The sequence below is a fragment of the Panthera pardus genome, unplaced genomic scaffold (genome assembly GCF_024362965.1).
Source record: "Panthera pardus isolate Hobbes unplaced genomic scaffold, ASM2436296v1 HiC_scaffold_3, whole genome shotgun sequence".
In the NCBI taxonomy this organism is placed as follows: domain Eukaryota; kingdom Metazoa; phylum Chordata; class Mammalia; order Carnivora; family Felidae; genus Panthera; species Panthera pardus.
In genome coordinates, this window is record NW_026526876.1 from 28435854 (window position 1) to 28449473 (window position 13620).

The following is a 13620-nucleotide window of genomic DNA, read 5'->3' on the forward strand; positions in this document are numbered from 1 at the left end:
GAGGACATTTAATTATGGTAAAACAGATTCACTAGGAATATACAGCCATTCTAAATTTCAGTGTGTCTAATAAGATAGGTTCCAAATATATAAAGCAAAAATTGTCAGGAACCAGAAGGAGAAACGGGAGAAAATTCCACAATCATAGTGTGAGATTTAATCACATCTTTCTCAGTAAATACTTTCTTTAAAATAAATAAGGGTATAAAATATTTGAGTACCACCATTAACAAAACTGACCCACACTAGACCCAATAACTATAGAATCCATATTATTTTCAGATGCATCTAGAACATTCACCAAAAATTGACCATAAGCTGAGCTGTAAGGCAAATCTCAAAAAATATCAAAAAAATAGGGGCACCTGGACTGTCTCTGTCCGTTAAACATCCGACTTTGGTTCAGGTCATGATCTCAAAGGTTGCTGAGTTCAAGCCCTGCATCAGTGAGTTCGAGCCCTGCATTGGGCTCTGTGCTGATAGCTGAGAGCCTGGAGCCTGCTTCGGATTCTGTGTCTCCCTCTCTCTCTGCCCCTCCCCTGTTCACACTCTGTCTTTCTCTCTCAAAAATAAATAAACAGTAAAAAAAATTTTTTTAATCAAAAAAATAAAATAATAATATAAGAGAACTTAACTATACTGTTATCACGGAACCTAAGTTAATAATAAGAAGAAAACAGGAAAGCACCAACTGTTTAGAAATTAACAATTACACTTTAAATACCTATGGGTCAAGAAGAAATCACAATGAGAGTTTAAAAACATTTTTAAGTGAATAATAATGAATATACCGCCAATGTAAATTTGTAAAATGCAGAAAAATTAGAAAATCAGAAGATTGAAACAATAAGTATCTACAACCCATTAACAGAAAACATTTACTACATTTCTTATCAACATTTCTCCAAAAAAAGTATACATACAAGTTTATGTTTTTTACCTTAAAAGCTTAAGAATTATCTCCTTATTCTTAAAACAAACTTCATAAACTTTATTTTAATGACTGTAAAAATCTAAGTTTATATTTCACTTTCTGTACAACCCTTTGAGGGCAGTTCCTATTTCTACAGTCTCATTCCCCAAAGGGTGCCTAAGAATGAAATAATTTCCTATGTTAATTCAAAAAATAAATTTATGTCTAGAAAGTTTTTAATAAGTAGTACACAGAAGCTTTACTCCCTCATATATCAGAAATAAATATGTTTCATCCACAAACTCCTTTATCTGACTGTTCCTGGTAAATATTTAAGTGTTCCTACGTCTTATATTAAGAGTATGGCATGGCAGCCTTGGGGCACCTGGGTAACTGAGTTAAGCATCTGTCTCTTAATTTCAGCTCAGGTCATGATCTCGCAGTTAGTGAGTTTGAGCCCTGCACTGGGCTCCATGTTGACAGTGCGGAGCCTGTGTGAGATTCTCTCTCTCCCTCCCTCTCTGCCTGTCCCCTGTTCACGCTCTCTCAAAATAAATAAATAAACTTAAAAAAAAAAAAAAAGAGTATGGCAGCCTAGAGAAATGTAAACCTCCTTTTTTTAAAAATTAACCACTTAATAAATATATAAAGTTGTAGCATCAATTCAGATCCCTAAAAGAACTTCCCTTTCTAAAATAGCACACAGAATAAATGTAGCATAGTCACTTACCACTTGATCTGTTTTTACGACTCGATTTCCCTCCAGTAAGAAGCATCTTGAGACTATTCCGAAACATGGTTGTGCTATTCTAGTACTCACAGAACTGTAAAAGATAATATGGGAAAATGTTAGAAACCTGGATTTTCCTATTCAAAATACTATTAATAATTAATTTTAAATGCACTTTAAGGAATTAACTATGTTCAAATATATAGTAAAGAAATTTTAATGGTATGAGAAAAACATTTAATTAATTTAACTTAACTAAACATTTAAGTATTTCCTTAAAAGTACACTGTAGTACTTTGAGTACCATAAAAGATAAAGGTAGCTATCGCTGAGGGCACACAGAAGTAGAAGAAAGTATTAAGTAGCTCTCAATACAGTCTACTCTTTCACTAACTCTCTATTTCTTGGACAATTTTCCCATATGCCCAACACACACACTCCCAAAGTTTAAGAGTCTAGAAACTTACAACAGTGCATATTTTCCATCACAAGCCAGAATTCCACCTCAAAGACTACTAATAAATTAGTGCCTATTCTCTTTATGTCCCACTTCTATCAAAGCAAAGTTCTCCCAGTTATGCTTTGGATTATGTCCTCTCTCACCTCCTCAGAGACTTTTAGCCAAAAATCATCTTTCTTTTCTTTCCCACACAGAGTTAATTTTTTTCTCTCTGAATCATTTCAATCATAACATAAACATGTTAGTATGTCTAACCAAAAACAAAAAGTAAGTCCCTCTCTTTATTCCCACATGGTCCAATTACTGCTCCTATATCCTTACTCTTCATAGCAAAATTTCCAAAGTGTTGTTAGTGCTTGGTGCCTCTAGCAGATTGAACAGAATAAACTTGAACTAAAACAGATGTTCCAAAAAAATATCCAAACCAAAGCAGTGAGAAATAAAAGTTGAAAAATGTAAAAGAGAGAAAAACAGGCCTATGGAATCCACTGAAAGCTTCTACCACACACATGACTGAACTCCCAGACGAAGAGAGAGAGAATATAAGCCAGAAGCAATATCTGAAATGATAACAACCAAGAACTTTCTAACATTAGTGAAAGATATAAAGTCACATCTTTAAAGACCTAGAGGAAAAAACAGATTTAAATAAGCAACAATCACGGCGCCTGGGAGGTTCAGTTGGTTAAGCACAATGACTCTTGATTTCAGCTCAGGTCATGATCTCATGGTTCATGACATTGAGACCCTCGTCAGATTCTGTGCTGAAAGCGCTGAGCCTGCTTGGGATTCTCTCTCTCCTTTTTCCTCTGTCCCTTCCCTGCTTGTACTCTCTCTCTCAAAATAAATAAACTTTAAAAATAAATAAATAGCAAGCAACAATCAGACTGAAAAATAACTTTAGACAGAAATTATGAATGGCAGAAGACAATGGAATGACTTCTTAAAATTCTGAAAGGGGTGCTTGGCTGGCTCAGTCGACTGAGCATCCGGCTCTTGATTTCAGCTCAGGTCATGAACTCACAGTTTCATGAGTCCGAACCCCACAATGAGCTCTGTGCTGACAGTGCAGAGCCTGCTTGGGATTCTCCCTCTCTCTCTCTCTGCCCCTCACCTGCTCACACACACACACACACACACACACACTCTCTCTCTCTCTCTCTCTCTCTCTCAAAATAAATAAACTTTAAAAAAAATTCTGAAAGAAAATAGGTGCCAATTAAGAAATCTATTCACAGTTTAAAAAATGTTTGAAAAATGAAATAAAAGTGATTTCAGAAAAATAAGTAAAAATTTATCAGTAAAAGAAATACTAAAAACAAATTCTTCCAACAGAAGGAAAATAATACTAGGGAAAAAAAAAACAAATGCAAAAAGTAAGAGCTGTAAAGAAGGTAAATATTGGGAAACATGAACAATGACCATGAACAATGACATAAAAATAATTATATTACTATCTTGTTAAGTTTAAAATTTTAAAATGCATGAAAACAATTTTAAAAAGTCAGAACTGGAGTAAATGGGAGTCAAAGTTTCTAAGATATCTGCATTATGCAGGAAGTGGCAGAGGTAATAACCTACACCATACTGCAATAACTCAAAATTCATGTAGTAATTTCTAGGATAGCCATTAAAAAAGCTAATTGAGGTGAGAAAAAGAATAATTAAAATATTTCATTGAACCAAAGAAGAAGAGAAAAGGCACAGTGCACATCATTGAAACACAAATAGTAAGATAGTAATTTAAACTCAAATTATAGTTATTATGTTAAATATTCCCTCTACTATAAGACTATTTACGGTCAAAGAAAGATTAAATATAAGATGATGGGGGAAAACTGTACTATCCAAAAAAACAATAAAAAGGAAACTGTCATAGCTAAGCCAATATCAGATAAAGTCAACTTAAGGCAATAAGCACTACTAAAAAAAAAAAAAAAAGACATTTCTTAATAATTAAAAAGTCATACCAACAAAAAGATATTATACTTCTATGTATGAATGGACCCAATAACAAAGCTTTAATACATACAAAGCAAAAAAAAAAAGTTCAAAAAACAAGACTAATAGATGATACAGACAAATCCATAATCACGTGGGAGATTAACACACCTTTGTTAATCACTACAAGATTAAGCAGGTGAAAAAAAATTTTTACCAAGATACAGAAGATTTGAACTATGTGACCAACCAGACTTAATATACATAGTACATTCTTCCAAATAAAAACAGAATATAGACTGTACACAGTACACATACCAAAATGGACCATATGTTGAATCATAAAGCAAATCTCATTAAATTTCAAAGGACTGAAGTCTCTGAGAGTATATTCTCTGACTACAAGGCAATTAAGCTAGAAGTGAACAATTTTCAAAAATTGAGAAACTCCCCTACTGCTTGAAAATTAACTGACATACTTCTAAATTACCCGTGAGTCAAAAAAATAAAAGTATATAAATCATCATGGAAATTTAAAAATATTTACAATAAATTATAATGAAAATATAAACTATGGAAACATAGAAAATGAAACTAAAACAATACTTGTAAATAAATGTAAAGAAGAATGCACGTATTAGAAGAGACAAATGAAAATCAATATCTAAGCTTCTATCTCAAAAGTTCAAAAACAAACAGCAAATCAAAGAAAGTAGAAGGAAAGAAAGAGTAAAGAGTAGACATGGATGATACAGAAAACAAATCCAAAAAAGATCAAATCAATGAGCCAAACACTGGATTTCTAAAAAGGAGTAAAATTAATAAACCCCTAACAAGGCTGATCAAAAAATAACAGGGAAATTACAAACATCAGAAAGGAAATAAGGGGCATCATTTTAGTTATTCAAGTCTTTTTTATTTTTATTTTTTAAGTTTATTTTTTTGGTAATCTCTATAGCCAATATGGGGCTCAAACTCACAACCCCGAGATCAAGAGTCACATGCTCTTCTAACTGAGCCAGCCAGGTGCCCCAGATATTAAAGACCTTTTTTTTTCCATTTAAGAGAGAGAGAGAGAGAGAGACAGCACGTGAGCAGGGGAGAGGGGCAAAGGGAGAGAGAGAATCTTAAGCAGGCTCCATGCTCAGCACAGAACCCGACACAGGGCTTAATCCCATGACCTGAGCCAAAATCAAGAGCCAGATGCTCAACTGACTGAGCCACGTAGGCATCCCTTAAAGGCTTTTTTAAAATAGGAACATAATATAACAACTTTACAACAAATTTAACATTTTATTTAAAACAAATTCCTTGAAAAATACAACTTACCAAAACTGACACAAAATTGAGCAGAAAATTTGAAGCAGGCCTATCTCTATTAAAGAAATTGAACTTATCAAAACTCCTCCCACAAAGAAAACTACAGGGCCAGATTACTATATAGATCTACCAAACATTTAAGGAACAAACAATACCAATCTTATAAAATTTCCTTAAGAAAACAGAATACTTCCAAACATATTTTATGAGGGCAGCATGCTCTTAATCCCAAAACCTAACAGAAACTACAAGAAAAGAAAATTACAGACCACATATCTTATGAACAAAAATCCTTACTTGAAGACATGGAAAATTACAAAGGTTACTTAAAAAGAAAATTTAAAGAATATTTAAACATGTAGAGATATACCATGTTCATAGAGTGGAAAGTTCACTGTTGTCAAAATGTTGATTCTCCCTATAATGTTCTAAAGAGACAACAATCTTAAATTCCAGCAGTCATTTTTTGGAGAAATTGAGAAGTTCATTCTAAAATGCATACAAAATGCATAAAATGCATACAAAAGAGCCTACAATATCCAAAGCAATCTTGGAAACTAACAAAAAATGCTACAGCGTTTATACGACCTGAGTTCAAGACTTACTCTATAGCTCCAGAAATCATGACAGTATGGTATTCTCATAAGTATCATCAAGCAGATCAATAGTACTAAATAGGTAGCCCAGAAAAAGACCTACACTTAGATGGTCATTTTTTTTACCAAGTTATTAATGAGTAAAGGAAAGTCTTTTCAACAAGTGGTGGTGGAACAAATAGATATTCACTTTTAAAAAATTAACCTTGATCTGTGCTTTACACTATACGTGAAAGTTAATTCAAAATAAATCAAGCATTAAACATCACATAAACGTTAAAATCATAAAGTTTTTAGAAGAAAACACTGAAGAGTATCTTCATAATTTAGAGATAGGCAAAGGATTCTTAGTACACACAAAGTAATAACCATAAAAGAAAAACATGATACATTTGGGCTTTATTAAATTTTTAAAAAACATGTACTTATAAAAAATTAACATCACCAAAACGAATAAGCAAGTCACAAACTGGGAGAAATTATTCACAAAACACATATCTAACATAGAACTGATATCCAAGATAAGGAACAACTACAACTCAGTAAAGAGACAGTCAAATTTTTAAATGGGTGAAAGATCTGAATAGACACTTTTATAAAGAAGATATATGAATGGCCAACACACATATTGAAAGAGATAACACAATTTGTCACTGCAGAAATACAAATTACAAAGAGCCAACACTATGCTTCACTAGAAGTGCAAACTTTTCAAAGACTGACAATATCAAATATTGACCAGGATGAAAAGCAACTGAAACTCTTAATATATTGTTTTAGTGTAAGAGTATAACTGCTTTGGACAGAAGTCTAGCAGTTTATTATAAAACTAAGCATATACCTGTGACTCCACCCATTATATAATCCAGGAGGAATTACAACATGTGCATAAAAAGATTAGTATTGACAATTTTCATAGCAGCTTTATTCATAACAGCCAAAAAGTAGCTCAGGTGTCCATCAGTAGGAAAATGGATAAACTGTGGGATTTTCATACAGTGGGATACTACTCAGCAATAATTCATATATTCATATGTTCAACAACACAGACAAATCTTAAAATATAATATGCTGAATAAAAGACTCTTACATGAAAGTGTATGTAGTAATTAACGGTAGAAAAAAATCAAGAGTAATGATTGTCTCTTTCATGTAGATGTGAGGATTAACTGAGAAAAGGCACAAGGAAACTTTCCAAGATAATGGTAAATTCTGTATCTTGAAGGAGTTTGGAATACACAGATGTATGCATCTGTCAAGATTCAGTAAATGTTCACATCAGATTAAGTTTACTTATTTTTGAGAGAGAGAGAGAGAGTGCATAAGCAGGGGAGGGAGAGAGAAGGAGAGGCAGAGGATCTGAAGCAGGCTCCATGCTGACAGCAGACAGCTGGATGCGGGGCTTGAGCCTAGAAACCGTGAGATCATGGTCTGAGCCAAAGTTTAAGAGGCTTAACAGACTGAGCCGCACAGGCACCCCTCAATTTTTATTTTCTTGAAAGAGAATGAAAAACTATTTTCTTATGTATAAGATTTTCTATGAATATACAAACATCAACAAAATATGTAAAATATTCTATATGTATGATCTCTTTTAGCCCTCAACGAAACCTCAAGATGGGTGGTATTTGCTTTGTTTTAAAGAAAAAATTTGAGATAAAGGAAAGTAAAATAGCATGCTTACAGTTATACAGCTAATATAAGCTTAAGACCATATTTGAACCCATGCTTTTGGTCCTCCTCTTCAGTGCCTATTCTTATACAAGGGACACAATCTATTTAAAACATTAACTGAAACTATGAAAGTTCTAAATCTAGTGATCCTAATTAAAAGTCTCAAGTATTATTCCATTTGACTCTGATTTTTGAAATAATGCCTTTTAACTCATTTTACCTTAATCTAGTGAGTTAACAAAAAAAAAAGAAAGAAAGAAACATACTGTTACAGGTTGGCTTTAGTCTTTGCAAATGTACCAAGAAAAATTACGACAAAACACACTGAGGAGGAAAAGAAAAGATACCCTGCTTTAGTGGACTCTATGACATCCTACCCAGATCCCCATAACAGGATCAGAGTACACATTCCTCAGGTGTTAATTAATGGCTCAGAGCTGTTCCCACCTTCAGAGAATGATCTAGGCTAACTAGAGCCACCAATGACTTTTTAATAGAGAGGTACAAAAGACCATCTCCTTTAACTCAAAGGGAGACAACTTTGTGGTATGACTTATGCTCCAAAGCTCTCACCCAACTCTTCCTACGCTTGATTTTTCTTCAAATACTCATCTGTAAATGATATACCTGTTTGTCCCCCCACTAGAATATAAGCTCCATGAAGACATGAAAATTGCCTGTTTCATTGCTGCAAACCCAGAACTGGAGAATAGTGCCTGGTAAACAGTGGATGCCAAATAAATATTGATTGAATTAATCAATTATATTTCTTCAGTTTGTGTATCACTGTCCAAATCAAATCCCTTATAAGGGAAACCTGGTCTTAACTCTTTTTATCCTCAATGCCTAGCTCATGGGAGGCTCTCAACACTTCTTGAATGAGTAAATAAATGAATGAATAATTGAGCAAAGAACTGGATTCATCAGATTACTAACCTGTTAAAGAGGTAAGGGGACACAATACAAGTAAGTTTCAATAGACAAGAACAGGTTATGAATTAACGATAACAATGGGCACTACCTAGGATGATTAAGCACCAGGGAAACAGAGAAATTCTCTAGGCAAGTTCAAATATTTATATGAGAAACAGACAAGAAAATTCTAGTCATACTTCAAACTTCTGCCTAACTCAGAAGTTATATAGCTATATACATATAACTTTGAATATGTATGTACAGTTCTTCAAAGTCTCAAAATGAAAAAAAATTAACAGCACAGATTATGTGACTAAACCATTATTTAAAATTTACTAGACCAGGAGCCAAACAAAAATCTCATGTCTAAAAATAAGCCAAGATAATATTCTAAGGTTAACTTAAGTAAAAAACGATGATGTATGCAATAAAATAATTACAATGATCACTTTTTGAAGTGTAGAGATTTTTTTCTTTGCTAGTCCTAAAATATTTTATAAAAGTTGACTGAAATGTATAAAGAATAAAATGAAACATAAAATACTTATTTAAAACTAATTAGCCATCTCATAGTTACACGTTGATAAAATGACTTTCTTATTCAAGATAACACATCACCAGAAAATTTATTGTAATAAAATATTAATATAGAAACTCCACAAAATTGAAGCTAAGTGGGAAATGGCAATTTCACCTAATTGGATTTATGACAGTAATATATGGCTAAATTTCATCTTACTTTTCCAAATTATATATCCAAATTTAAAAATGGTAACTCTCTCAGGAGAAATCATCAAATAAATTCCTGGCAAGTAAAAATCTCTGGCAGTAAGATACCAAAGAAGCCATTCACATCCCCCCAGTCATTTCTAATTGTCTTAAACTTAACTGATTCAAACATTATGTTATCTGCATGGCCCCTACGCATTTTATGCTTATGACACCTGATCTAAACCATTCAAGAAAAGTATTGACTATTTTCTAAATGGTCCACCAAGGCTGGAGACTCAACCTATTACTCAATATAGTCTTGCACTATTTTATTCATAAAAATGTTTATGTAATAACAAAATCAAATTAACTATTAAGCACTTCTGCACTACTCAGGCTAAATAATTATGGTATTCCCATTAGCTTTTCCACAGAGGGTATCTTTCAGTATAAGCCAGCTTTCTTAAAAAAATCTTTTTCTATATCCTTTTCCATTTTGAGTGCTTGGTATTATTTTTATTCTCATTTTTGGTTTTGTGATGGATTGGCTTATTCTTATATTTTTGTTTTCCAATTCTAGAAACAAGTTTCTTGACATTAGAACTATGCCTAGTGGATAAACTACACCATTCAAGTGCTTTTAAAGTTCCATGGGATCTGAAGAAAATGTTTCAAATAGTAAGAAAATAAAAAGTAAGGAAAGGTAATAAAGTAAGACATTATCTGTAGAACTCTAGCTACAAAAACAAGAATGCATAGTGATCCAAATGATGGATTAATGAGTATTATCTTTCCTTACCCAGACAACCAACAAAACCTCCTTTTATGATTTTCTCCACAATGCTAATTTGGATAGTGCCTTCAGAGTTCCCTTGAAAACAACCTGCTGGTATAACTACAAAAAAGTAAATTATATATGTTTAAAGTAAATGTTACCCATTTTCCAGCATGTATCAACCTAGAGCTTCCCTTCAGAGAAATTTCTGTAAGGGAACAAAACATACACAATCACACATTTACAAAATTTCAAAGAAATTTTTAAATATTGTATGAAAGGATGCAGTGGTTAATGATGTAGATGTGATGGAAACATTGAAAAAAAGTGGTAATATTTTATAATACATGGTTTTAATGAAACATACTAAAAATTAACATACATACTTGAATTTTAAAAACACATATTTTAAAAATATCTAAAAGATAGCATTATTCCTTACACCCTTCCGAACCTTCCTCCCCATTAAGCTAAGCTGCCTAACTTCTAAATTTCAACTCAAGCAATTATTTTAGCATAGGTAATCTGTCCAGATGGATTTACAATTGATGAGTTCTCAATTCATCCCAGATTCTGGATCTTTGTATCACAGACCAAGGATCAGTATGTCCTCAGTTTGCCATTCCTACCCAACTATAGCTACAAATACCATCTGAGCCCCTGAGGTGCACTGCCTAGGAAACAATGCCTGGGAAACAACCCAGATGAGATAATAGGATTTAGAAAAGGTATTCAGTGGATAAATTGCTTTATTATTACACAGTATTGTTCACTACAAAAAACAGGGGGAAAAAAAAGGAAATAGAAACATCTGGAATTTTCTAAAAGAATGATTCAACAATGAAATAAATTATCACTATTATATCCTCCTTTGCTTTTCTTATCACTTTGCCTTAAAGTGTTGCATCAACTTTCAAGACACAAGTTTGGAGACACCAGCTTTCTAGCCACTGTTTTTTGCTTTTGTTTTTTTTTAAGCCCTCAGAGAACACATTTGAGAATACAGGAATTTTCATTTTCTGCCCAAAATGTCAGAGAAGAATACTATCAAAGGAAGACGTTTTACAAGTATTAGATGAGAAGATGAATACAAAAAGAGAGAAAACAGCACTCTCAATGCTGATGAAGGTTTAATTGATCACATAAAAAATCTCAGCCTATGAGTCTTCAGATAACCTTATGACAGATGAATTTTCTCACATTCAATAATCAATGAGTGAATCCTAGAAATGCAAGGTCATTCACAGAAACGAACCATCAATATATGAAAAATCAATCAATGTAATACACCATACTAATAAGGGACAAAACTCTAATAATCACCTCAACAACAACAAAAAAAGCATTTGACAAAAGCCTATACCCTTCTATGACAAAAACACTAAACACACTTAGAAGGAAATTTCCTCAATCTGATAAAGGACATCTATGAGAAACCTACAGCTCATATCCTACTTAATGCTGAAAGACATTACTTCCCCCCAAGATTAAGAATAAGACGAGGGTGCCTGCTATCATCACTTCCATTCAACATTGTTACAAAAGTTCTAGCCAGGGCAATTAAGAAAAAGAAACGAAAGTATCCAAATTGGGAAGGAAGAAGTAAATCTATCTATATTCACAGATAACATGACCTTATATACTGAAAATTCTCAAGAATCCACCAAAAAACCCATCAGAGCAATAAGAGAATTCAGCAAAGCTGCAGCACACAAAAATCAATTGTATTCCTATACACTAGCAATGAAAATCCAAAAATGAAATCAAGAAAACAATTCCATTTACAAGAGCAATGGAAAATGGAATTTTTAAAAATTTAGGAATAAAATGAGCAAAAAAGCACAAGACATGTATGCTGAAAACTACAAAGCATCATTGAAAAAACTTTAAAAAGACCTAATTAAATGGAAAGACACCCATGTTCATGAATTGGAAAGCTTAATGTTGTTGAGATGGCAATATTCTTCAAATTGATCTATAGATTCAGTGCAATACACCTAACAAAATCCCAGCTACCTTCTTTGCAGAAATCGAGAAGTCAATTCTAGAATTCATACAGAAATACAAGGGATCCAGAATAGACAAAACAATCTTGAAAAAGGACAAAGTCAATAAAATAAAGGCCTTCTCCCAAAGGCATCCATATTCTAACCTCTAGGATTTACATGACAAAAGGGACTTTGTAGATGTGATTAAGTTAAAAAATTTAAGAAAGGGAGATTATCCTAGATTTTATCTAGATAAGCCTAATGTAATCACAAGAGTCCTTATAACAGGAAAAAACTGCAGAACAATCTCAGAAGATGTAATGACAGAAGAAAGGTCAAAGTGATGTGGCCATAAGCCCAGAAATTCAGGTGGCTTCCAGACAGTGGAAAAGGCAAGGAACAGATTCTCTCCTAATGCCTCCAGAAGGACTACAACTATGCTAAAACCTTGTTTTTAGCCCATATACAACCCATTTCAACCTTCTGATCTCCAGAACTGTAAAAAATATAATAGTGTTGTTTTAAACTACTAAATTTATGGTAATTTGTTACAAGAACAACAGGAAATGAATACAATCACAATAGCAACAAACATGTATAACATAGTTATTATTACCACATAACAATGTCTCAAACACCTATAAAAGCCTGCAGCTGCCACACTAATAATAATAATGTACCTGTCCAAGTTTCTTCTTATTTAAGAACTGTTTACTATACTACTCTATAGATCTATCTTTTTATATGTAAAAGCAAAAGTTCTCAGTTCTCAGGAAAAACAGTTGATTTTTTTTTTTGAGGGAAGGCACCAGTTTAAAGTAATTCTATACTTCTTACATCAAGTTATTCCACATCATTTAACTCAGCTCTATAGTCAAACCAAAAGACATTCAACTAATAATACATAGTTGTGACAAAAATAAACCTCACACACTGATTAAAAATTTACACCATAGCTATAGAGTTCACAAGACACCTGAGTCTCATAACATATCACAAAAAACAACAGCACTGGGGTGTGCCATGGATGTGCAAGGTGTACAGAAATCTAAATCTTAGCCTCAGATCTTGCTATTAACCGATACAATCTTAAAGTTTTCTAGTTAGATCACCAAAAAAAAAAAAAAGATGGGCACATAAATAGAAGTGTGGCATGCAACAGCACAGGAAAATATACATAAAACTTTTTTCCTCCAGATTTTAGGAAGTGGTTTCAACAAATAAGGTGATACAGATGAAGGCTTTTGAGTTCTAGGCATCAATTTCCTCTGGTCTTTCGTTTCCTTTCACCAAATGAGAATACTGGACCTATCATTTCAATCACTCTCTGACCAAACTCCCTAGCCCCTTTGTTCTCTGGTTCCATACACCAGACAAAAATCAAAATTCAAGCTGATTCTACTCTGCTAAGGCCATTAAGCACTACTGGAGAAAAGTCATGTCATCAGACTAGACTGATACACTAGAAATCCACAGTTGCAAATTTCAACTGACCCTTTTCACTGTTTAGCAATTTACTGTTTTTCTCTAGTCAATTCCTTCTCAACACTGTTTGACCTCTCATTTCTCTCCATCACTCTCAGCCAATGGTTTTGGC

General features: G+C 33.1%; 1 protein-coding gene across 7 annotated transcripts in view; it reads right to left on the minus strand.

The window, feature by feature from the left end:
• TANC2 (tetratricopeptide repeat, ankyrin repeat and coiled-coil containing 2) overlaps nt 1–13620 on the minus strand; it is a 361571-nt gene that overhangs the window by 299188 nt on the left and 48763 nt on the right. For all 7 annotated transcript variants that reach the window (XM_019466615.2, XM_019466614.2, XM_019466612.2 and 4 more), the window contains exon 2: nt 1644–1737. In XM_019466615.2, coding sequence (XP_019322160.1) covers nt 1644–1710 — 67 coding nt within the window. In that variant the 5' untranslated portion in view covers nt 1711–1737. The remainder of the gene's footprint in view (nt 1–1643; nt 1738–13620) is intronic.